This window comes from Schistocerca piceifrons, chromosome X (assembly GCF_021461385.2).
Source record: "Schistocerca piceifrons isolate TAMUIC-IGC-003096 chromosome X, iqSchPice1.1, whole genome shotgun sequence".
Lineage (NCBI taxonomy): Eukaryota > Metazoa > Arthropoda > Insecta > Orthoptera > Acrididae > Schistocerca > Schistocerca piceifrons.
Genome location: NC_060149.1, coordinates 796759997 through 796783961, shown reverse-complemented (window position 1 = coordinate 796783961; position 23965 = coordinate 796759997). Strand labels below are relative to the sequence as shown.

Here is a 23965-nt window from a genome sequence, read left to right as displayed (position 1 = left end):
TTCACTCACTGGTCAAAGAGGCATATGAGTGAATTATTTTAGCAATATATACCATCCCGCTGAATCAATCTCCATGCTTTAGTGAGGGAGGTTCATTTTGTCAGTGGGAACTGGAGTGGCTGAATGTACACACAAAATTGTCATATGCCCAACTGTCGGGTTCTTCAGAACCTCCTACCAACCTCAGGTGGAAAGAAGCCACCGTAACAAGACTGAGAACAGGGCATTACCCACAAAAAATATCATTCCTGCATTCTACAACAAGACTGACTAGCTTGTGATGCTTGTAGTGCAGTAGTTTTTTATGCCATTTTTTAAGTAACTACAGTCTACATATTGGCAAGATGTTATTGTCTGTTTTAATACAGGATGTGCCCTCTATATGGGTGGAGAAGGGGTTGTGGTGCAGATTATAAGGTTCTGTGTAGCAACAGAAGGGTAGATTTTTTTATGTATTGCAGCATGGTTGCTGACTAGTCCATGCAACCAGTCACTTAGCCCCCCCCCCCCCCTTCTTTAAGCAGTTATATTTCATCCTCCTCCTCCTCCTCCTCAGGAATGAATTTGGATGTGGTGGTCTAGTTCCTTTTTCGTGCATGATGTGTGTTGTATTTCTTTTTTCATCCATGTTGTCTGTTTATATTTTAAATATCTTGTAGACTTGACCATTTTAGCAAGAACATTGATAAACTTTGATTTCGTCCATAATGGATACAAGGTCATAGCTGTTACAATCAATGTTAAAATGTCGGCAGTTGGTTGATCCAACATTGTAACATTGACACTGATAAAATTGTTGAGCATCCAGAAACAATAAGCCAACCAATGACACTTGAGCTGGCACAGATGTGTTTTGTTAATATAATCTAATTCAGTGTTGTTATTCTGGATTTTTATCTGGTTTACCTATCTTACCTAAGTTTTGTTGTGTCTTCTCACGCTACTTAACTCAATATGAGGATCACTTGTCAGTCACTGCACTTCCGTCAAAAATAGACGACTGGGTCACAGATAAGCAGTTTTGACAACAAAATTGTACAAAACAGAATTGTTATCTGTATCATAAAAATTTGATATTGTGTATAGTAGTAAAATATTAAAGAAACTTGACCAATTCTTGAGCAAGTGTATTGTTAGAACATAAATTTTGTTTATGTATAAAATAACTCTTATTTAAGTCAGAACTTATGCAATCCACATGCACAGTTCTGCTGATGACAATTATAAAATTGTTTGTAGCTTCAAACAGTTCTTTTTGCAAAGGTGAGTTTGTAAAAAAGGATGGTTACACTTTCTCACAGACATTGGGGCCATTAGAGACTGAACAAAAACATCACTTGAACAAGGAGGGAAAACCACTGACTAATGTCTTGTTTAAAGACTTGTCTTGGATTTAGGGAAACCACAGGAAACATAAACTCTTTTTCTCAACCTTATTTCAGAAACTTGTACATCTTTTAGGCAATTAATGACTGCGAGAATGTCACTCTTTTGTTGTTTGCCCCACAACTATGTTACTGAGCATTTTTAAGCTGCTTTCACACTTGCCGTTTAGTCACATAATTGATTTGCTGAAATGTGTGACTACCATGTGATTGGACTGCTAGGCATGCAATCAATCTGCATTACTGAATCTCTATGGCAAGAGCTATGTACTTGCACAAGACAGATGCAGAATGAATTCTGATGAGAAACTGTTGCTTTTTGCAGTTTTACTGAAAATAAAATAGAAAAACGTACAGTGCAATGAAATTATTGGAATCATTCATTCATAATAACCTGTTAAAAACATGGGAATACTTTTACTGACTGGTATCCAGGAGCGACTCAAGTCTCACCCTCGCAGCTTTACTTCGTCTGGTGCCTTTTTCATACTTTCTGAACTTTACAGAAGCCATTTGTCCACAATGTACTGTATTTACCTGATTGTAAGACAAAGTTTTTTCCCAAATTCATCACTCAAAAAATACAGGGTCACCTTATATTCGCAGATTAAATTATTGCTGCTGAGGTCAGCATTTGTGCAATTTAGTAGTGTGTAGAGGAGTATTCTTACATTTATAGTGGTCGTCATACATTTAGAGAAGCAGCTTTGACTATTGAGGTCATGTGCAGATTTATTTTGAAGATCTCTGAAGGACAGGGCTCAGCAAACGATACTCACGTTCCAATAGGCTCAATATTTCCCAGGACACTGAAGCATTTGATACAATATGGACATTACGCGACACTGACTTGCGCAGCATTAGTGCAAGAGATACACAAGAAAGTATGGACTTGCCACCACAACAGTCTATAGCTCTGTTTCAAATTTGGAATTTTTGTGAAACATAGGAGGAAATAGCATTAAATTCTACCATCTTACAAACTTTTGTTGTGTCTGAACAGATTTGCAGTAAACATCCTCATACATGTATGGATACTGTATACAAACAATAATGCCACTTTTTAAATAAAGGTAACATTCAAAAACAGAAATGTTGTACTTAAAAAAAGTGCTTCAGAACCCATACCAATATTTTATTTGGATATGAGCTTTAGAACATGATGGTGACATCCAATTGAAACAAGAAGGAAAATTAATCCAGACTGAAATGTCTAACAAAGGAAATAAATCATATTAACTGACTGTAATTGTTATTGGGAGAATAAATTACAGTAGCAAAACCTGTTGTGGAGATAGTACCAACAGACATCACTAAATCACTGGACGAGTAAAAGCTTGAGAACGGAACTGATTTGTAATTGTGATCTTTTATTTATGTGGTAGTTGGTATTGTTGCATATGACCTGCACATTAGAAGGTATTGCAGTCTGTTTTTCACAGTTGCTCAAGCTCAGTGCTATGAAAGGTTTGGATGGGGAACAGTGACAACAGCTCAGGTGAAAGCTGTGGTGATTGAGGTGAGGGGAGCACTGAGCAAACAGCAACTTTTGTCATGTTGCCAATCATAGGAATCTATACCACGTATTTTGGCTTCTTATTAACATCTGCCAGATTTAAACTGCAATTTGCCTGAATCCATTTGTTGTTAAAACTGAATTGACTTTGAAGTTGGGAAAATACTCAACAATAGTATTCTTTTCTGCAGGAGATGGTAAAAGTCTAAATACGGGCCAGTGGCATGCTTATGTGTTTCTTGCTGCAATGTTGTCAACACTGTGACAAATGTCAGAAATGAAAGGGAAGTGTGTCAGCTGGTTCTACGCAGCCAATGAGAGAGCAGCAGGCAGGTGATACGTTTGGAAGCAAGATACATTGAACCAGTCCCATGTCAATACAGAAGAGAAATCTGATATTTATTCTCAGGCCCCACCATAACGGCAGCCTCAGAAATAGCAATATTCAGAAGAAACACACAAATATTTGTGACAATGAAGGCATAAATTTCACAGCTGTGCTATTAGGATAATGATGATGACAACTAAAAATAGTGATACCATAAGCTACAGGGTTAATAAACAAAAAGGTAGGATAGGAAATGGTCTGAAAATTAATGTAAACCAACTTTTTTATTTATTTTATTTCTCCTAGTTTTATCAACATGTAGACAATAAATGACATAAGTTTAGAATAGGAATAATGTTGACTTTTTGTACTTTGTCAATAGAACTGTAATTTTGATTAGTCATAAAATGTTAAAAATAAATTTTTCTCAAGGAGCCTATTAAAAAGGGGGGGGGGGGGGCAGCCTTTTATATTCAGGTCATCTTATACTGAGGTTAATACAGTTTTTCCTTAAAGATTGCTAATCCAGCAAGGTATGTGGCAGAACTTCTGTGAAGTGGGGAAATTAGGAAAGAAGTACTGCCAGAAATAAACCAGTGAGAGTGATCATGAGTCATGCCCGGATAGCTCAGTTGACAGGAGCATTGTCCATGAAGGACAAGGTTCTGGGGTCAAGTCCCAGTCTGGTGCAAGTTTTAATCTGCTAGGAAATTTCATAACCAATCTGTTCTCAACCTGTTCATATCAGATGCTGAAATGTGGCTTTCTGATGACAGGTTATTCTTGTGGTAACCTTCACGAAGTCATCACCTATAGTCACCAAACAGACAAATTGTGTTGTTATAGCCAAGGAAAACAATGATGTTGCCTGCAAAGCAGTTATTGCACTATTAAAAGAGTAGCTAAAACAGAAGATGCTGACTACACGTCGGATTCTGAACAATTCCTTGAATGCAGTTCTAGTATGGTGTTTGAACATTTTAAAATTGTACATTGAGCATCTGAATTGACCTGTGATGGGTATATTATGAAGGCATGTCTGTGTTGTGTAAATTGATAAATTGACTTTGTTAACTTGTAAATTGATAAATTGACTTTGTTAACTAATGTGAGCATCATCAGTATTTTACAACTGAATTTGCCATTTAAACTTGATCACACAGTTTGATCTACAGGTCTTGTTGAACATTTACAGATTTGGCATGTGTTAATACCAAAGATGTCTGTGGTGACCATATTGAAGGTTCTGCGACGTTTGTCAAGATATCGGTTACTTCGACGAAAGTCAGTGATTGTTCCACTTATTGTGGATCGTTTAAAGGAGGAAGAGGCCATTATAGAGGAGAAAGTACAGCCTGCGGAAATCTTGCTCTACTTAAAAAAGTATGAGTCATCATCTAGGTAAGTCAGTAGTGTTAATTTTTTACCTATCATATATATTAATAAATTTAGAAGCAAAACTGAAAGCACCGAGAACATAGAGGGATCCATATTCTTAATCATCATATAATGGGTACCTAGCGTATAGTAACATAGATAATGAGAAATAAGGACTTAACTCTAACACAAAAATCACTTATGTGATAAATTGTTAATAACTGGAATGTTTCATGCATAATGTGATTGTTTCATGCTTCTGTTTATCCAAGTAACATTTAATAAAATGTGAAGATTTAAAACTGATGTCCATATAATAATCAGTTTGTTTCTTTCCATTTCAATGGAAATCAAAAGGGTATTATAAGAATGAGATTGAAAAAATCTCTAAGAAATAATGTTCTGGACAACCATGAACCATGACAGAGGCAATCTTTAATGAAGGACACCAAAAGTTGAGAGACTATCATTTATGAACTTTGTAGAGATAGTGGAGGTTCCTGGTCAAATACTTTATAACTTTGTGTCAAATGTTTCATTGGAAAATTTTAATTAAAAGTTGAACACACACTTGATATCACATTTGCTCCTATTAATTTTAAGAGTGACTTGAAAATTCAGTTGTTGTTTGAGCATCTTAAGTGAACTTAAAATGGTTTTGCTTGTTATTGTTGATGAGATATGGATAAATCAGAAAAGAAAACATTTTAGTGCTGTAGACTGGGAAGTGTGAACAAACATCGGCGAACATAAAAGCAGCAAAGTTGATGGCCCTTTATTGTTTAATTTCCATTTTATCAATATGAATTTCTTATATTGATTTTAAAACAGATGAGTGGTGTACCATATTTTCACAACATTTGTGGTTTTCTGTAAAATTCAGGTAAATTCACAGAAAATTAATGTTATAGTGTACTTGATTCCAGAATTGAAAAGAAAAAAAACTTCAAAAAATCTAGATGGTATTATAATTTTTGTAGACCATGAAGCAAATAAGTTGACAGCTAAACCTAGAATTGTGTGAGTATAGCTCACTAGTCACCACAACCAATAAAACATGTTTTTGTGTCGGTTTAAATTCATGTAAGGTGGAAGGATCTTCTGAAACTTATTATAGTAACACACACAACTGAGAAAGTAAGTAACATTAACAACACTTTAATGTAGAAACCAAAGAGATATTCTATACACCATCCTTGCACATTGCTAGGCCAGTACCAGATAGATAAACAGTGATCCACGAGTGGAGAGAAGCTAATGCATGGAACATTACAGAATGAGACAGAAGCCACTCCATTCCAGAGTTAAATACAAAAGCATTAGATGATGCCGTGTGGTGGCATTGGATGGCAGACACACTCACCACTCTTGATGCACACCTGCCAGTGCTGTCTAAAAGTGCCACCGCTTGGTGTCCAAGCTTTGCTGCCATGCGCCATTGCAGGCTGATTAAATAACATGTGACGGGCCGGCACCATGCGTCTTGATGAGCTTTGACAGAGGGTGAGGTGCCAGTATGATTCATGTGATAACCACGGGTTATGGCAGTCCTCGCCTGTTGTCAGGGCACGTGTGAGCCAGTACCATCCCAGCATCCCTTCCCTGTTGTGGGGGATGGTGCTCTGTGCTGGGAAGTGCTTCTGGAGTGCCACCGGAGGGTGCCGTCTGTGCCACAAAGAGCTCTCAGTCAGCTTCCACTGGAGAATAGATCCAGAAGTGACCCAGGCATGATGGCGTCACTGTGGGCAGATGCTCGTGGGAGATACGCCGGCTGCTGGGGTCACGGATGCTGGTACTGGAATATGTGGAGGTATGCTGGGATGGGGCGGGGGACGGCTCCTGATGAAGGGTCCATGTCTCCAGCGGCTGCTCTGTGCGCCCATCCGTGTCCTGATTCTAATGAGCTGGTGGAGGGTGAGTACTGCGTAGTAGTATACAGGAGCAAAAACAGTGGAAGGGGCACAGAAAGAAGGTGGAGGCAACGAAGGAGGTCCAGGTGCAGGAAGAGCAGATGTACTTGGAGGTGTGCATGGAGGCAGAGAAGGCAGGTTCCCCACTTGGTGACAGAGTTGATTGTGGTGTCATGTCACCAATCTGTCAGTCACCTGCAGCATAATGATATGCCAACGTCACTGGCTGCTGATGACTGCCGGGCCCAGCACTCCCGGCGACCAAACACACATCCCGGACCGGAGTCCCAGGCATGTAACATGCTGTCAGAGGCCCCTTGTGCTGCCTCAGAGTAGAGGACAGGAGATTCAGCACTGTACATAGCTGGCAGTCGTGTAGGAGCTCCTCCAGGCTCTTCTTGCTCATAAGCGTGGACCTGTAGGAACTCTGAAAAGCGTGTGAGGGCTTCATCCACAGAGGCATCATTACTTCTTCAGTTGCCTTTTAAAAGTGCAGATGAGGCATTCTGCCTCCATGTTCAATGTTGTATACTGTGGTAAGCACAAAAATTGTGAAAAGTCTGAGAGAGGAGTTGAGAACTGTTATCAGATACCAGGGTGTGGACCAGGTCTTCAGTGGAGGTCAGAGTAAAGTCCACACCATTGCATCCCCTGTAGTTGTGCAGCAGTTGACTATATAAGGGAAGCGGAAGTAGTCATTAATGGCGACCAATCAATAAGCATTTAAGAAGGACCTGGAGAATGGACACATTCCCACAGCTGTGGTGACTCAAGTCATGGCGAGTAACATTGACAGGTAGAGGCCTGATGGTCGGCATGTGTAGAGCAAGCAGTTATTAAATGTTCAATCTCATTATCATGTCCAGGCCAGTAGACATGGTGGTGAATCAGCATCTTCCTGCAGGAGATGCCCACGGATCATGATGCAGAAGGTGAAGAATGTCACAACTGAGAGCTGCCGGAATGAGGAACAGCATTTTTTTGTGAACAACAAAAGGACACTGTCGGAGAGCATTAGTCAGTGTTGTACCAAAAATTAATTGCAGACAAGATTGTATATACTGGGGGGATGGGGGTGGAGGGGGGGGGGGGGGAAGGTCACTTAGGCTACCGTTGCTGAACGTTTCGTCGCAATTGATGAGGAACAGGGTTAGAAGTGTCAGCATGAGCGATGCAAGAACTGGTAGCAGGGAATCCATCCACAGTACTGTCAGCTTTCTTGTTGAGGTAAAAACAAAGTACTCTCTCTTGATTAAAACCAGGGTCAGGTCCCACTGACAGACCCAGGAGAGCACCTGTGTTTTAATGCTGTGCCATGGAATGGAAATTAATCTTGTAATTTTAAAGGAGCAGGGCCCACTGTTGCTGTCTGTGAGCTACCTTATATGCCAGGTGTGGCACAGGACTAAAGCAGCCATGTGATCAGTCACCAAGTGATAACACCCTAGAGAAACACATGAAACTTCTTCATAGCAGAGATGATAGCAAGAGACTTCTCTTCTGTTTGAGAATAATTATTCTATGCATCATTAAGCATCTTCATCACTAAAGCAATAGGCCGTTCTTAAACATCAGTATGATATTGAGACAAAATGGCTCCCATGTCATACTACAGTGTGTCTGTTGCAACCAAAAGCTGGAGTCCCCTCTGATAGGTGGCCAAGCACAGGGCAAAATGGGAACCAGCAGGGGTCCACTCAAATGCTGCACCTTTCTTAAGCAGCTGATTTAGAGGCTAGGAAACTGAAGTTGCCGGCAGAAGGAACTTGTGGTAATAACATGACTTAGCCTAAGAATGCTTGAAGTTCTTCACATTCAAAGTGTGTGGAAAGGTCGCAGTAGCCATGATGTGACTGTCAGTCAGCTGAATCCCCTGATGAGAAATAATATGTGCCAACTATTCTATAGAGAATTGGAATAAATGTGATTTTCCAAATTGCACTTAAGACACATGTCACAAGATCTGAAACAAAAGGCAAAGGTTGCAAAAATGATCCTCGGTAGAGGAACCTGTAATACCTATGTCACTGAGATATCTGATACAACAAGGAATGTGTTGAGTAGGCAGTCCTAACAAGGGAACCTCCCCATCGCACCCCCCTCAGATTTAGTTATAAGTTGGCACAGTGGATAGGCCTTGAAAAACTGAACACAGATCAGTTGAGAAAACAGGAAGAAGTTGTGTGGAACTATGAAAAAAATAGGCAAAATATACAAACTGAGTAGTCCATGCGCAAGATAGGCAACATCAAGGAGAGTGTGAGCTCAGGAGTGCCGTGGTCCCGTGGTTAGCGTGAGCAGCTGCGGAACGAGAGGTCCTTGGTTCAAGTCTTCCCTCGAGTGAAAGTTTACTTTTTTTTTTTTCGCAGAGTTACGATCTGTTCGTTCGTTCATTGACGTCTCTGTTCACTGTAATAAGTTTAGTGTCTGTGTTTTGCGACCGCACCGCGAAACCGTGCGATTAGTAGACGAAAGGACGTGCCTCTCCAATGGGAGCCGAAAACATTTGATCACAAGGTCATAGGTCAACCGATTCCTCCACAGGAAAACACGTCTGATATATTCTATATGACACTGGTGACGACATGTGCATCACATGACAGGAATATGTTGTCGACCCACCTAACTTGTATGCTTGGCGAATGGGTAAAAATATTCTTCTACCTTGCCTGATTTAGGTTTTCTTGTGGATGTGATAATCACTCCCAAAAAGTGATGAAAACATAGGAGTTTGTCAGATAATGATTGTAATATCCACAACCAACAGCGGGAACGCCTTGGGCTGCGGATCGGAGCCGCCAGGCGGGGAAGCCGCCGGCGGTGGAGCACGAACCACCGGGTAAACACAGGACAAGTCGGACGACAGACCAACAACAACTGACAACAACCGACAATAACCAACTATGAGCGACACAACGAGGAAGAGATAAACAACGGAGGCTTGTGGAAACCACAACACCAAACACCAAACGTAAATACACTCGGAACCAGAGCCAGGCAAATGTCAACAACGAGCAACGACCAGAACGCAGTACCGCTGAGATAGAAACGAAATCCAGAGCGAGTACCAGACTGGCTGGACTAGGGCAGAGCGGGCCCCTATGTACGAAACCAGAGGTAGCGGCTATTGGCTGCTATATGCACGTGACTTAGCGGTGGTGCCCTCACTGCGTGAGAGCCGCTGCGCGGAATAGCCCCCGCGGAGGTGGAGCCCTCTCTTCCGCGGCGGAAGGTACTAGAATAATTGTCTGAAAATAAAAGATTAAACTTTTCACTCGAGGGAAGACTTGAACCAAGGACTTCTCGTTCCACAGCTGTTTACGCTGACCACGGCGCTCCTGAGCCCACACTATTCTTGATGTTGCCTATCTTGCCATGGACTACTCAGTTTGTATATTTTGCTTATTTTTTTCAGAGTTTCACACAACTTCTTCCTGTTTTCTCAATTGATCTGTGTTCAGTTTTTCAGGGCCTATCCACTGGGCCAACTTATAACTAAATCTGAGGGGGGTGCGATGGGGAGGTTCCCTTGTAAGTAACGTTGAAAAATGGCAGGTGCATTTTAAACACCAAAAACCAATCAGTTGTAACTGTAGATGGTGTACTGAGTATTTGTAACAAGGAGGTGACGTGTTTCCTCATCAAGTGGCATCAATAAATACGCTTCCAACAAATCTGGTTTGGAAAAATGTTGTCTACCCACAAGCTTCATCAGAAGTTCATCCGGGTGGAGGATGGAGTATGTATCAACTATGGACTGGAAGTTAAGTCACCATAAAGTCACCAGAAAGACGCAGTTAGTGCATCTGCTTCTTGATAATGAAATATGGTGTAGTCCACTGATTGGGCAAAACTGGTTCCATGACACCTTAAGCTGTCAATCCGTGTAATTCTTCCATCACTTGAGCATGAAGTGCAAGTGGTACGGGCCAGACACAGAAAAAATGGGGATGGGTCATAGATTTGAATGTAATGTGCTCTATGTAGTCAGAAGGTTACCAAGTCTGGGTGAAAAAAGGGCAGAATATTCTTTGCATAAATAATCCAACTCTTGATACGGTACAAGATGTGGCCCTAAATGAATGGAATCTGAGACCAAAAACCAAAATCCAGGGAAATTTCCAAACCGAACAAATTTTCTGTAAATGCTGTGTTCACTACCAGAAATGTTACTGGCTGAGCCACCACTTTGTATGTTGTTTCCACAGTAAACTGACCTAGAAGAAGAATCTGCTTTCTGTTGTACAGTTACAATAGACAGCATGAAGTAGCTGACTGTGGAGTTCCCTAAGGAGTAGATAAGTGGTAGAATTCAGGAGCGAGGCTGCTGTGCCAATATCCACCTGAAGACGTAAGTGTGTCTCATCGATATGTGCATCAGTGGACAGTTTGTTTGAAACAGTTGTAATATCTTCACACACATGACTAACAGTGTAGATATGCATAGGTTGAGATGTGTGAAGCATTGTGGAAGGAGACTGAGTATTGCACACAGTTGCAATGTAATCTTTCTTATAACATATATACAGCATGACATGCAACACTGTGGACAAGCTCACATTGAACAAAACAAGGAGGACAGGAGCTTGTGGAAAATTTTCCACCATGCTAGTGTTTGTGCAGAACATAGCAGCAAAGCATGCTGCACTGCCGCAACCACCTCTTCTGAGGGCATGCAAGAACATGTATGCCTGTTGCTGTTAGAGTTGACTGTGGCTGTGTCGGCCCAAGAATCTAATTGATGGCCAGTGGGATGAGAAACTCCAAGTGTTTGTGCTATCTTGAGTACTTCTTCTAAAGAGGGATCCTCAAATTGCAATGCCCTTTGTGGAACCTCTTTATCTGGGACTGCCCACATGACAGCACCTAAAGCCATACTATCTGTGTAAGATTCCTGAGATTTACCAGTAACAGACCTACACCTGTGCCTTAACCCCTGCAGTTGCACAGCCCAAATGTGATAGGATTGATGAGATTGCTTTGTGCACTGATAAAACTCCACTCTTACAGAAATAATGTGAGTATACTTGTGATTTAAGAATGCAGCAAACAACACATTTTGTCAGATGATAGAGATTCCAGATCCTGAAGGGGGCCTAACTTCCCTAACAAGTGATGCATGTGCAGGGAGAACCCAGACACAAAAAGAGCTTTAATGGAGTCGGTGTCATTACCTTGAGGGCCATGAAGGATTGCCATAGATGTTTTTCATGTGATTGCCAGTATTCGGCGATAGCAGAGTAGGCAGGGAACCGAGGTGGGTAGGCTGGTGAAGTCTGAGGTCTCGTTATCAGCCCCATCAAAACCCTGTCCAGCATGATCGTGTGTTCTTCTTGCTGCATTTGTATGTGACATTGATTTTTCATTTACTGTTGCTGTAACTTTTGTAGAATGACCTCCAAACATGCACATGCATACATTGCCATTATTTTGCACAAAACACATGAAAAATGAACCTAACTCATCACTATTTTTGTGCTAACACTTAAAGGGTAGGAACCACAACCATGCTCAATACATCATCCTGGTACATTGCCTGGTCAGTACCAGACGGACAAACAGTGATCCGTGAGCAGAGAGAGATAAGCTAGCTCACGAAACATTACAGAATGAGACATAAGCACTCCACTTTGCAGTTAAATAGAAAAGCATTAGATGTTTCTGCATGGTGGCGTAAGACAGTGGATGCGCACACTGCTCTTGATGCATGCATGTCAAATTGAACACTGGTATGCACATGCAGTCAGCTGGTAGGTGTGCGGCTACAACAGTCTCTTTGAAGTGTTTAAGGGGCAAATAGTATGTTTTGAGAAACTCTGATTTACACCAACATTAAGCTACTTCTGGAGCTTATCAGATTTGTCACCAGTTTCCCCAAGATAAAAATTAACTTCTGTTTGCAATGACCTGAGAAATTAAAGAATTATTTTATTATTTTGTTTATTTTAAAGTAACTTTAAGGATGAAGGCCACATGCTTCCAGTTGAGAAGTTAAGAGTTGTAGGATTTTTCTCCTCTGGTATTCTCTGATGTCATCATCAACCATCAAAAATAGAGTTCATAGAGTTACTTACTTGGCATGTGCTTCACTCTCTCACTTACTTGATTTTTTTCCTGAATGCTTATGCACTGGTTTCTGTATCTTCCACAAAATAATTTCTTCTTTCTTTAACTCTCTCCATCCATGACCATAAAGCCACAATTCTGAGCACTGAGTTGCTATCAAAACACCAGAAAAGGAAAACTCCTACCTGTTGGTACACCCAGAAATTCAGTTATTGTTGATGAAAATAAATGTTAGTGACTACTTGCTGATCCACTATGCACAGGAACATATCATTTTTGCATTTTTTCATGCAGGTACTACTCTGAAATGTGTAGTGGGCTGCCTGTGATGTTATAGTTAAAGAGCGTACAGTGCACTATCCAGTTCATTTATATGTATAACATTGACATACATATTAGTATGTGGCGCCTTTTTTGGCCTGATGACAGTGGCATTGCATCAGGTGATGGCTCCTAGAGGTACCTAAAGTGCGATGGAGCAGTCCTGATTCATGATCTCTAAGCTGCCACTTACAACTCCCAGAGAAGGTTGTATGTGGCTCCAACGTGTCCCAATGTGCCCAATAGGGCTTAGATCAAGTGACCTGAGGATGCCACTCAAGCCGTGTCATGTCTTTGAAGTGTATATAAAACTATTATGACAGAATTTCAGAGTGATAGAGTTGTAAATTATCTTGCAGAAGGTAAAATTCACGTTGGAATGCTGTATCAGAGAAATGGGCACACATTACTGGACAATATGTTCCTGTATCAATTGCTGGTGATAGACAATGTCAGTTGTGTCAAGGCCTCCCATTTCATTCCTTGTAAATGTCCATCACACAAGGGTACTGGCACTACGTCACCAGTGTTTGGCCATCAAGCCAAATAGAAAAAAATTTGCTCTGTTGTTCACAAGTGAATCATTGTGTTGTGTGGAATTTGGCGTACATGTACCTGTCACTGTCACGAACCTATACATACTGCAGCTCATCATACAGTTGACATTTTACATGGGTAAGAGTAAGTTTTGTACTCCATAGTGAAGAGGTGGTTCTGGATGGTATCACTATTCACTCTTTGTGTTGTTGCTATAGTTTAGCACTGAATAGGTGAACAATCTGCTGAACTCTGGGCTGGCAATCTGCTATAGCAGTCCACAATAACCAAAGGCAGCCTCTGTCATTAAAACATAATTGCTCATAGCAGTTGACTGGAAGTGGTGTTTTTCCCTGTACTGTTGTTGTTGTTGTTTGTTCTTGTGGTCTTCAGTCCTGAGACTGGTTTGATGCAGCTCTCCATGCTAATCTATCCTGTGCAAGCTCCTTCATCTCCCAGTACCTACTGCAACCTACAGCCTTCTGAATCTGCTTAGTGTATTCATCTCTTGGTATCCCTCTACGATTTTTACCTTCCACGCTGCCCTCCAATGCTAAATTTGTGATCCCTTGATGCCTCAGGACATGTCCTACCAACCGATCCCTTCTTCTAGTCAAGTTGTGCCACAAACTTCTCTTCTCCCCAATCCTATTCAATACCTCCTCATTAGTTACATGATCTACCCACCTAATCTTTAACATTCTTCTGTAGCACCACATTTTGAAAGCTTCTATTCTCTTCTTGTCTAAACTATTTATTGTCCATGTTTCACTTCCATACATGGCTACACTCCATACAAATACTTTAAGAAACGACTTCTTGACACTTAAATCTATACTCGATGTTAACAAATTTCTCTTCTTCAGAAACGCTTTCCTTCCCATTGGCAGTCTACATTTTATATCCTCTCTAGTTTGACCATCATCAGTTATTTTGCTCCCCAAATAGCAAAACTCCTTTACTACTTTGTCTCATTTCCTAATCTAATTCCCTCAGCATCACCCGACTTAATTCGACTACATTCCATTATCCTTGTTTCGCTTTTGTTGATGTTCATCTTATATCCTCCTCTCAAGACACTGTCCATTCCATTCAACTGCTCTTCCAAGTCCTTTGCTGTCTCTGACAGAATTACAATGTCATCGGCGAACCTCAAAGTTTTTATTTCTCCTCCATGGATTTTAATACCAACTCCAAATTTTTCTTTTGTTTCCTTTACTGCTTTCTCAATATACAGATTGAATAACATCGGGGAGAGGGTACAACCCTGTCTCACTCCATTCCCAACCACTGCTTCTCTTTCATGTCCCTCGACTCTTATAACTGCCATCTGGTTTCTGTACAAATTGTAAATAGCCTTTCGCTCCCTGTATTTTACCCCTGCCACCTTTAGAATTTGAAAGAGAGTATTCCAGTCAACATTGTCAAAAGCCTTCTTTAAGTCTACAAGTGCTAGAAATGTAGGTTTGCCTTTCCTTAATCTGTCTTCTAAGATAAGTCGTAAGGTCAGTATTGCCTCAAGTGTTCCAACATTTCTACAGAATCCAAACTGATCTTCCCCGAGGTCGGCTTCTACCAGTTTTTCCATTCGTCTGTAAATAATTCGTGTTAGTATTTTGCAGCTGTGACTTAGTAAACTGATAGTTCGGTGATTTTCACATCTGTCAACACCTGCTTTCTTTGGGATTGGAATTATTATATTCTTCTTGAAGTCTGAGGGTATTTCGCCTGTCTCGTACATCTTGCTCACCAGATGGTAGAGTTTTGTCAGGACTGGCTCTCCCAAGGCCGTCAGTAGTTCTAATGGAATGTTGTCTACTCCCGGGGCCTTGTTTCGACTCAGGTCTTTCAGTGCTCTGTCAAACTCTTCACGCAGTATCGTATCTCCCATTTCATCTTCATCTACATCCTCTTCTATTTCCAAAATATTGTCCTCAAGTACATTGCCCTTGTATAGACCCTCTATATACTCCTTCCACCTTTCTGCTTTCTCCTCTTTGCTTAGAACTGGGTTTCCATCTGAGCTCTTGATATACGTACAAGTGGCTCTCTTTTCTCCAAAGGTCTCTTTAATTTTCCTGTAGGCTGTATCTATCTTACCCCTAGTGAGATAAGCCTCCACGTCCTTACATTTGTCCTCTAGCCATGCCTGCTTAGCCATTTTGCACTTCCTGTCGATCTCATTTTTGAGACGTTTGTATTCCTTTTTGCCTGCTTCATTTACTGCATTTTTATATTTTCTCCTTTCATCAACTAAATTCAATATTTCTTCTGTTACCCAAGGATTTCTACTAGCCCTCGTCGTTTTACCTACTTGATCCTCTGCTGCCTTCACTACTTCATCCCTCAGAGCTACCCATTCATCTTCTACTGTATTTCTTTCCCCCATTCCTGTCAATTGTTCCCTTATGCTCTCCCTGAAACTCTGTACAACCTCTGGTGTAGTCAGTTTATCCAGGTCCCATCTCCTTAAATTCCCGCCTTTTTGCAGTTTCTTCAGTTTTAACCTATAGTTAATAACCAATATATTGTGGTCAGAATCCACATCTGCCCTTGGAAATGTCTTACAATTTAAAACCTGGTTCCTAAATCTCTTTCGTACCTTCATATAATCTATCTGAAACCTGCCAGTGTCACCAGGCCTCTTCCATGTGTACAACATTCTTTCATGATTCTTAAACCAAGTGTTAGCTATGATTAAATTGTGCTCTGTGCAAAATTCTACCAGGTGGCTTCCTCTTTCATTCCTTAACCCCATTCCATATTCACCTACTACTTTTCCTTCTCTTCGTTTTCGTACTACGGCCCCCCATGAATATTAAATTTTCGTCTCCTTTTACTATCTGAATGATTTCTTTTATCTCATTATACATTTCCTCAATCTCTTCATCATCTGCGGAGCTAGTTGGCACATAAACTTGTACTACTGTGGTAGGCATGGGCTTCATGTCGATCTTTTCTACAATAATGTGTTGACTATGGGACTATTTTACCTCTGGAATATTTTACCCAAGAGGAAATCATCATCGTATAACCGTATAGTAAAGCTGCATGCCCTAGGGAAAAATTATAGCTGTAGTTTCCCCATTCTTTCAGCCATTCGCAGTACCAGTACAGCAAGGCCATTTTGGTTAATGTTACAAGGCCAGATCAGTCAATCATCCAGACTGTTGCTCCTGCAACTACTGAAAAGGCTGCTGCCCCTCTTCAGTAACCACACGTTTGTCTGGCCACTCAACAGATACCCCTCCATTGTGGTTGCACCTATGGTACAGCTATCTGTATCGCTGAGGCACACAAGCCTCCCCACTAACGGCAAGGTCCATGGTTCATGGGGGATTGAAAGTGCAAAAATGTTTAACTACTTTTGCCAAGTAGTTTATGTGAAGATTACAATAATTTTTTCCTTAAATGTGTCCCCAGGAATTTGGTGGAATGTGCTTTCTTAAGTACTGATTTTTATGGGTAATTGGTGAGTTACTTTGACAGTTTGGTTTGAAATTACATTAGTTTGGTCTTCGACTTGTTTAACTTTAATCCATTTAGATCAAACCAATGTTTTAATCTGTTTAGGGTTTTTGTTCCATAGTTTCATTGTCAGTGAATACAGATGTACCATCAGCAAATAAAACTGAGTGTGAAGTTATATTTAAGGGCAGATCAACTATGTACATTAGAACAGGATTGTAACTGAAATGGAACTGCTTGTGAAATAACTTTCCAGTGTGAAATATAATTCCTTTGCATGGTGTGACAGCTGCCCTTTGCTTTGAGTGTGTTAAATATGATTTAAACCATTTCAAAGCACAGTCGTAGATGACAAATCTATGTAATTTATGGAGCTGTAGGCAGTGATTCACAGAGCCATATCCCTTTGTAAGGTCACAGAAACTTTCTGTGATCTTTTGAGACTTGTCCAAAGATAATCAGTATAATCACATTGTTTCTATAAATTTCTTGATGACACGCATTGTAGCCTTGCCTTTCTGTAAATCAAACTGATTTAGTGTGGTGATAAATTTTTGTATGAAATTTTGGATCTGGGTTGCAGCAGTGTTTTCAAACACTTTGTTCAAGTTATTTGTTTGATAATCATGGTTACTCTTTCTTTTGGTATAATTGGTTTATTATTTTTGCTGTTGCTGCAGGTAGATGTTTCTCTTGATTAATTTTTCCTGTTCCTCATATAATTGCTTTAACATACTGATTGAAAGAAGATTTACTGTTTGATAGTTTCCTACATCTCATTCTTAGCCTCTCTTGAAGAGCAGCTGTACTGCTGCATACTTTAGTGCATCTGATTCCTGATGATATACTAGAAACACCTTTAATTACTGTAGCAGGTATTTCATCACATACAGATGAATTTTAAACATCGTTTTTAGTTGCTGTCTATTTCATGATATAAACATATAAAATTTAAATTTTTTAAAATATACTTTTCTACTACTTTAGGTGTGATTATTTCAAATTTAGATAGTGCCCTACTGTTATCCTGATCTAAACCAAAGGGATGTGCATTGCCTAGGTACCAACTTACATCAGCATGTGATTTTTATTCATTTATTTTTTTTATAACATCATTGATATTCTTATATTTTTGGGGTATTTATAATGGTGGTGTTACCGAACTTAGTTTTGGAGATGTATGGATTCCCAACTATGATACTAAGTTCAAATTTTATAACTGACCATAATGCTTTTGATTTTTTGATGCGTGGTTCAGAATGAATCTTTTGTGTGTAATTTCTTTTGCCAACTTTACCATCCTTCTCAGTTTAACTTTATAGTTATATTTATAACTTTGTAGTTACAATTTATAAAGTTTGCATTTGTATTGCTTTTTGGTTCATTGTGTGATTGCCTTTTTCAAGAACTTGACACTTGTATGCCAGTGCCAGTTTGCTTGCCATTTTTATGGCAGATTAAAGGGAGAAATATTTTGCAGAAGTCTTTCAGGAAGTTCATATATTCTTTGTTGAAGTGTCATTTGATGCACATTTTCATAATGCCTCAACCACCACCCCCTAATACAATATTGTCAGAGATCCATAAATCAAAGCAGAACTTTCTTGTATAATCAAATGTATAATTTGTCAGAATATCTGTACAGGTTGCAGTTCACACTTTCTCTATTGTGAATTACGTGAAGTTTAACTTGAAATCGTATAATTGAATCATATCACTAAATTCTTTGTATTCGCTGAATGCATTTATTAAGTTTATGTTAAAACTGGCATCTATCATAATCCTTCTCTTTTATCTTTTGTGAGTTTACATAAGACACTCCTGGGTTTAAAAAGAGATAGCTTAGTTATTTCTTTGTCTGGGATTCTATGTATTGAAATTATTAGAATATTGTGACCAGCAAATTCTACACAGTAATTTTCAAATGTGCTTTCATCATTTAGAAAATTAAAATTCTCTGTTACTTTATTTATTAAAGAATGTTTATTGGGTATTCATGAGCTCTGGAGTGTTCTCTCAGCAAACTAGGAGCTACCTTTAACTCAACTGCTAAGTTGTGTTGTGCAGTGGCTAAGACACTGGACTTACATCGTAAAGGAGTGGCGTTCGAATTCGCATGCGACCGTATAAGTATAGGTTTATTGTGGCTCTGCAAAATCTGTTCAGGTGAGTGTTGGGATGGAATCTAGAAAAGGGACACAACCAATTTTCTTCCCTTGTCCTTGCCCTATCTGGTCTTGAGCAGATCTGTCTGACAGAATGTTCAAACCTAGTCTTCATTCCTTTTAATTCAGTTCCATTCTAAGTAATTAATGCTGTATGATCATAGTTGCTCTCTGTAAAAAGTCAATAATTGATAGTACTTTGCTGTGTTTATTCTTAATGAAGCATTGATTGTTCTGTCATGATGATGTACATTATTTTTCTTTAGGTTGAGATTTATTGACAGATCAAGACCAGTTAAGCCCCCACCACCAGTCAACCCTGCTGTCGTAGATGCGGCTAATGCACTTTTGAATACATCAGTCAGTGTGAGTAACCTGTGTAACTTTAAGAGATTCAAAACTAATTCAGAAATTAATATTCCTCCATTTATGGACATAATATGTTGAAGATAGATAAAATAACTCAACATGCCAGAGCAACATGTGGCTGTAAAGCACAGTTTACATTCACATGTTATTTTGGTTGAGACAGCAACTTTCTTTTTTGTCTATCATAGCTGCCTAATACAATACCAGCCATGTCATTTATTTTTAGTCTGTGGCAGAGTTGTCACTTGCAATTTCAGAAATCTAAAAACCAATTTTATTGTCCCGTGTTTGAACAGTTGTATTGGCAACTTTTCTTTATGACTTTACTGAGCAGTATAAAGCAAAAATTTAATATGCTTTACATTTTTATTTTAATTTATGTGTAAAACATATGTAAAACCTGTTGTGTGAATTGTACCTCATGTCAGAAATTATTGAATACATGATATTGCTTGGTTGTTGTATCACATGACAGAAAATCATGACATCTCTGTGATCATAATATTTCTAATTACTGTCTATAGAGCCCATTTTATGCTACAATAAGCTCATGGTGCACGACATCTTTTAAAGGTGAACAGAGGATAAATGTGCCCTCCCCACCACCATATACCAACCTGCTCAGTCTACTCCCCCACTGACTGCCAACATTCCAAATTCATTGCCAATGTGCATTAACGGCGGTACTAGCCTCAATGTGGGTTTGGTAGCTTCTCTTTTGTTATGATTCTAGAGGTATCCATGTCCTGCTAGCATTTGAGTAAATATTATTTTGTTTTCAAGAACAACCATAGGTTGTTATGAAGAAATGTATTGCTGTGAGGGCTATATTTATGCACAGGCTACCGAGGCTGCAGCGTAGGGGCTTACACCACAAGGAGACCTGCACTACAGAAATTTAAAATAAAAATTTTGTTTTAATACTGTAATGCAGACCCTCTTATAATTAAAAAAGACATAGACATAACTGTTTTGTATGGGCTTATTCAGCTAAATTACTCAGTGGACAGAGATATGAATTAAGTTAACATTCACTTATGACATCACATTTCCTCTCACCTAATTCCCACTGGTACACTGTCAAATGTGTGGCACTCCAATTTGAAAAGTCTCTAACACTTTGGAAAAAAAGTGGTTACCCAAATTTTGGCAGTTTTATGTGAGGTTGCTTCTGTAAAAAATCAATTTCTTCCGTACTGTTTTACATCCAAACATGGACTCCTTTTCTCTCAAAAAAAAAAAAAACCTTTAAGGTAAGTTCATTCATTAACAAGTTATCATTAGAAATGTAAAAGATACTTTAAAATTCATGGTATCTGACAGTAGATCGTGAACAATTCAAACCAAATGTGTTTTTAAAAAGAGTTATGACGGTATTTTTATAAGAAATATTTTTGTCATGATAATTCTATTACTACTAATTTACTCTAGTTAAAATATGTTACTTTAAAACTGTTACACTAATGTTTGCCAGGACATGAATCTCACTTCTTGTTTTCCTCTTAAAAAATATAGTTGTTCGCAACTATGTTAATAAATAGTGTTGAATACTATACTTACTTCAGTTCCTTTCATTTCTAATCTCAGAAATTAACTAAATTATACAATTTCACAGTAAAGTTTCATAAATAATAAACCTTGAAGATTGTGTAATAGGCTTTTAATTTGAAAATTTCTCTGAAATGCTATCTTTTGCATGTCATGTATCGTAAACACTGCCCTGGTTTGGCACACATCATGTATTCAGCCTAGTGTTCTTCAGATCCTAAATGTAGTCCTTATTGCGGTACTAATTTTATAATTGATGTGCTGTTGTTAAGTGTGTTTACTAAAAGGCAAAAAATTGTTCAGAAAGCCACTATTTGTGTGAAATTTTGTGCAAATTTACCTCTCTAATCAGTATACAAGTATTTCTTGAGAGAACAGTGCTCATATATGATGGCACAATTGTCAGAAATGCATTTCCCACTGGACCAATACATATAGAAAAGTTCTGTATGAATGTGAGCAAATGAAAGAAATTATCCATCAGACGCTGGTAAAACAAAAAAATTCCTGTAAAAATGGAAGAATGAAAAAGTTTTGAAAGTGATTAAGTCTTCATCAAGAAATGAGTAATTAAAGTAATGATATATTGCTATTTTATTACAAATATAAATGTTGGTAGTTAATTTTAATAGGCAATTAGTAACTGAACAATTCATTTCCTTATCTCTCTGGTGATAAGTGTGAAAATGTGGGTACTCATTCATTAAAAACTGTAGAACATCTTGTTGGGTCACATATTACAGTTAACTCCTAGATGTGAAGTCTACAATACATAGTTCACAATGTATGTCAGATGATGTGCAGTTATGAAGTAAGTGTGTGTTGGAGGACTTTCAGGCTCTCTCTGTGTGCTTCAGTCATCACCATTGGTGTGACATGTCAACCGCAACAATCTGTGAAGGCCAGTTAATGTGCTACAGTGGGACAATTCATTTTCTAGATAAACCAAAGGGCAAATCCTGTGTACCGTCACAGTTTTGTGAAACCATCTTCATGTGGTAATCAAAACAAACAGAGCCTTGCTGTCAGTGTTGTAACACTGGGAAATACTAGAAAATTCCTGGACAGTTGAGAAACTAAACTATTGCTGAAAGGTGATACAGAGACATGTTCCTTTGATGTGTCACACTTTTTGCTTCCTATGACGAGTAGATGTCAGCTTGTTAGTTTGGGTAATTGACACTGTATTGTATATAGGTCAAATGATCAACACATTTCTAGGTTGTTGCTGTGAACATCAGTGGCATACCTGTTTACTACAGCCTAACAAATTGGCAGTTGCAGAGCACTGTTTATCTGAAATATACTCTATGGAATCTGTCTGGAGATTTCAGTATGAACATCCAAATATTGAGACTCACCATAAAGCGGAGATGCTGAGTTGCAGATAGGCACAACAAAAAGATTCTCACAATTATAGCTTTCAGCCATTAAGGTCTTTGTCAGCAATAGACACATGCACTCACACTGTGTGTTTGTGTGTGTGTGTGTGTGTGTGTGTGTGTGTGTGTGTGTGTGTGTTGTTGTTAAAGACCTTAATGGCCGAAAGCTATAATTGTGAGAATCTTCACAGTTAAAGCTTTTGGCCAATGGCCTTTGTCAACAATACACACACTGAACAATGTCCTCATGAGGTCACTTCATCGGTGCACCTGATGGTGGTGACAGGGTTGCTCATGGAAATATTGTGCCCATTTTATAGTGAGAACTGGCAGTACATCCATGGACTGTTCTGTCAACATGTGATTGATTCACACACACACACACACACACACACACACAAGGCCATTGGCCAAAAGCTTTAAATGTGAAAATCTTTTTGTTGTGCCTATCTGTGACACAGCATCTCTGCAACTTTCCTTCTCTAATATTGTTACATTCCCTCCTGGATTTTCTATTGTTTGAAATATTGGGACAGTTCATAAAATAAGCCACCAAAATAAATGTCAAGAACAAACTGGTAAACTTGTGACTGCAGCTACTTTGTCAGTAAGGCCTGGGAACCCACTCTCATTATGATTAGAGAGAACAAGAATTTTTTCAGCAGATACAATGACATGACTTGAGAGGTGGGTGGAGTACAAACAGCTACGCCGCTGATACCGTCTCTACAGCTGCTGCCACAGGCATGCAACTTTGGGCATGGATGGTGTATGGAACGCTACTCCAGAGACCCAGGGGCAGTGGATATAACTCAGCTGCATGTCCTCATGAGGTCACTTCATCGGTGCACCTGATGGTGGCGACAGGGTTGCTCATGGAAATATTGTGCCCATTTTATAGTGAGAACTGGCAGTACATCCATGGACTGTTCTGTCAACATGTGATTGATTCACTTTTAGCTCGTATAGCTGCTGTGTGTTGCAAATGGCTACAGAGATGAACATTCTGTCTGTGTATCTACCAGTTGCCATGTGGCTACAAAAGCCAGAATTTTTATTCTACAAACCACACTAGAATATCCTCGTATCATATACTTTAATAGAATAGACAAAAAGTCATACATTGAGTCATACATTGTTTCATTTGGGTGTAACTGTAACACTACCGCCCTACTCGGACGTAGGTTAGCTATATAAAGCCTGTACTGTAATAAGTTCACGGGCTTCACCTTATGAACAAGGATTTTAGTACAAAAGTTGACCGCGTGTACCTAATAGAAGCAAGATCGGACTTATACTCAGTCAATAACTACAGTGATGCATCAAGCAAATGTACAGTATAATTATTCTTTCGCATGGACAAGAAGTACACACAGTAGATGCTACGTATAACTAACAATTCGGTCGCCAGCCTACTTAGGCAATTAGTGAGTTTTTTCCTTGTACAAGTGGGTGCATGTACAAGCATAGTAACACGTAGTAACGATACAGTATATGGCAAAGTTTGGAATCCGAAAAATCCACTGAACTAAAGTTTGCTCTTTTTGTACTAATTTGGACGAACTACATTTACACAACACCACACAGTAATGA

At 39.3% G+C, this 23965-nt stretch overlaps 1 protein-coding gene across 3 annotated transcripts in view; it reads left to right on the top strand.

Annotated features, from left to right (window-relative positions):
* The window catches only part of LOC124721417 (RNA-binding protein Ro60-like), a 121789-nt gene that overhangs the window by 51446 nt on the left and 46378 nt on the right, over positions 1-23965 (top strand). For all 3 annotated transcript variants that reach the window (XM_047246387.1, XM_047246385.1, XM_047246386.1), the window contains 2 exons: positions 4425-4630; positions 19340-19439. In XM_047246387.1, coding sequence (XP_047102343.1) covers positions 4425-4630; positions 19340-19439 — 306 coding nt within the window. The remainder of the gene's footprint in view (positions 1-4424; positions 4631-19339; positions 19440-23965) is intronic.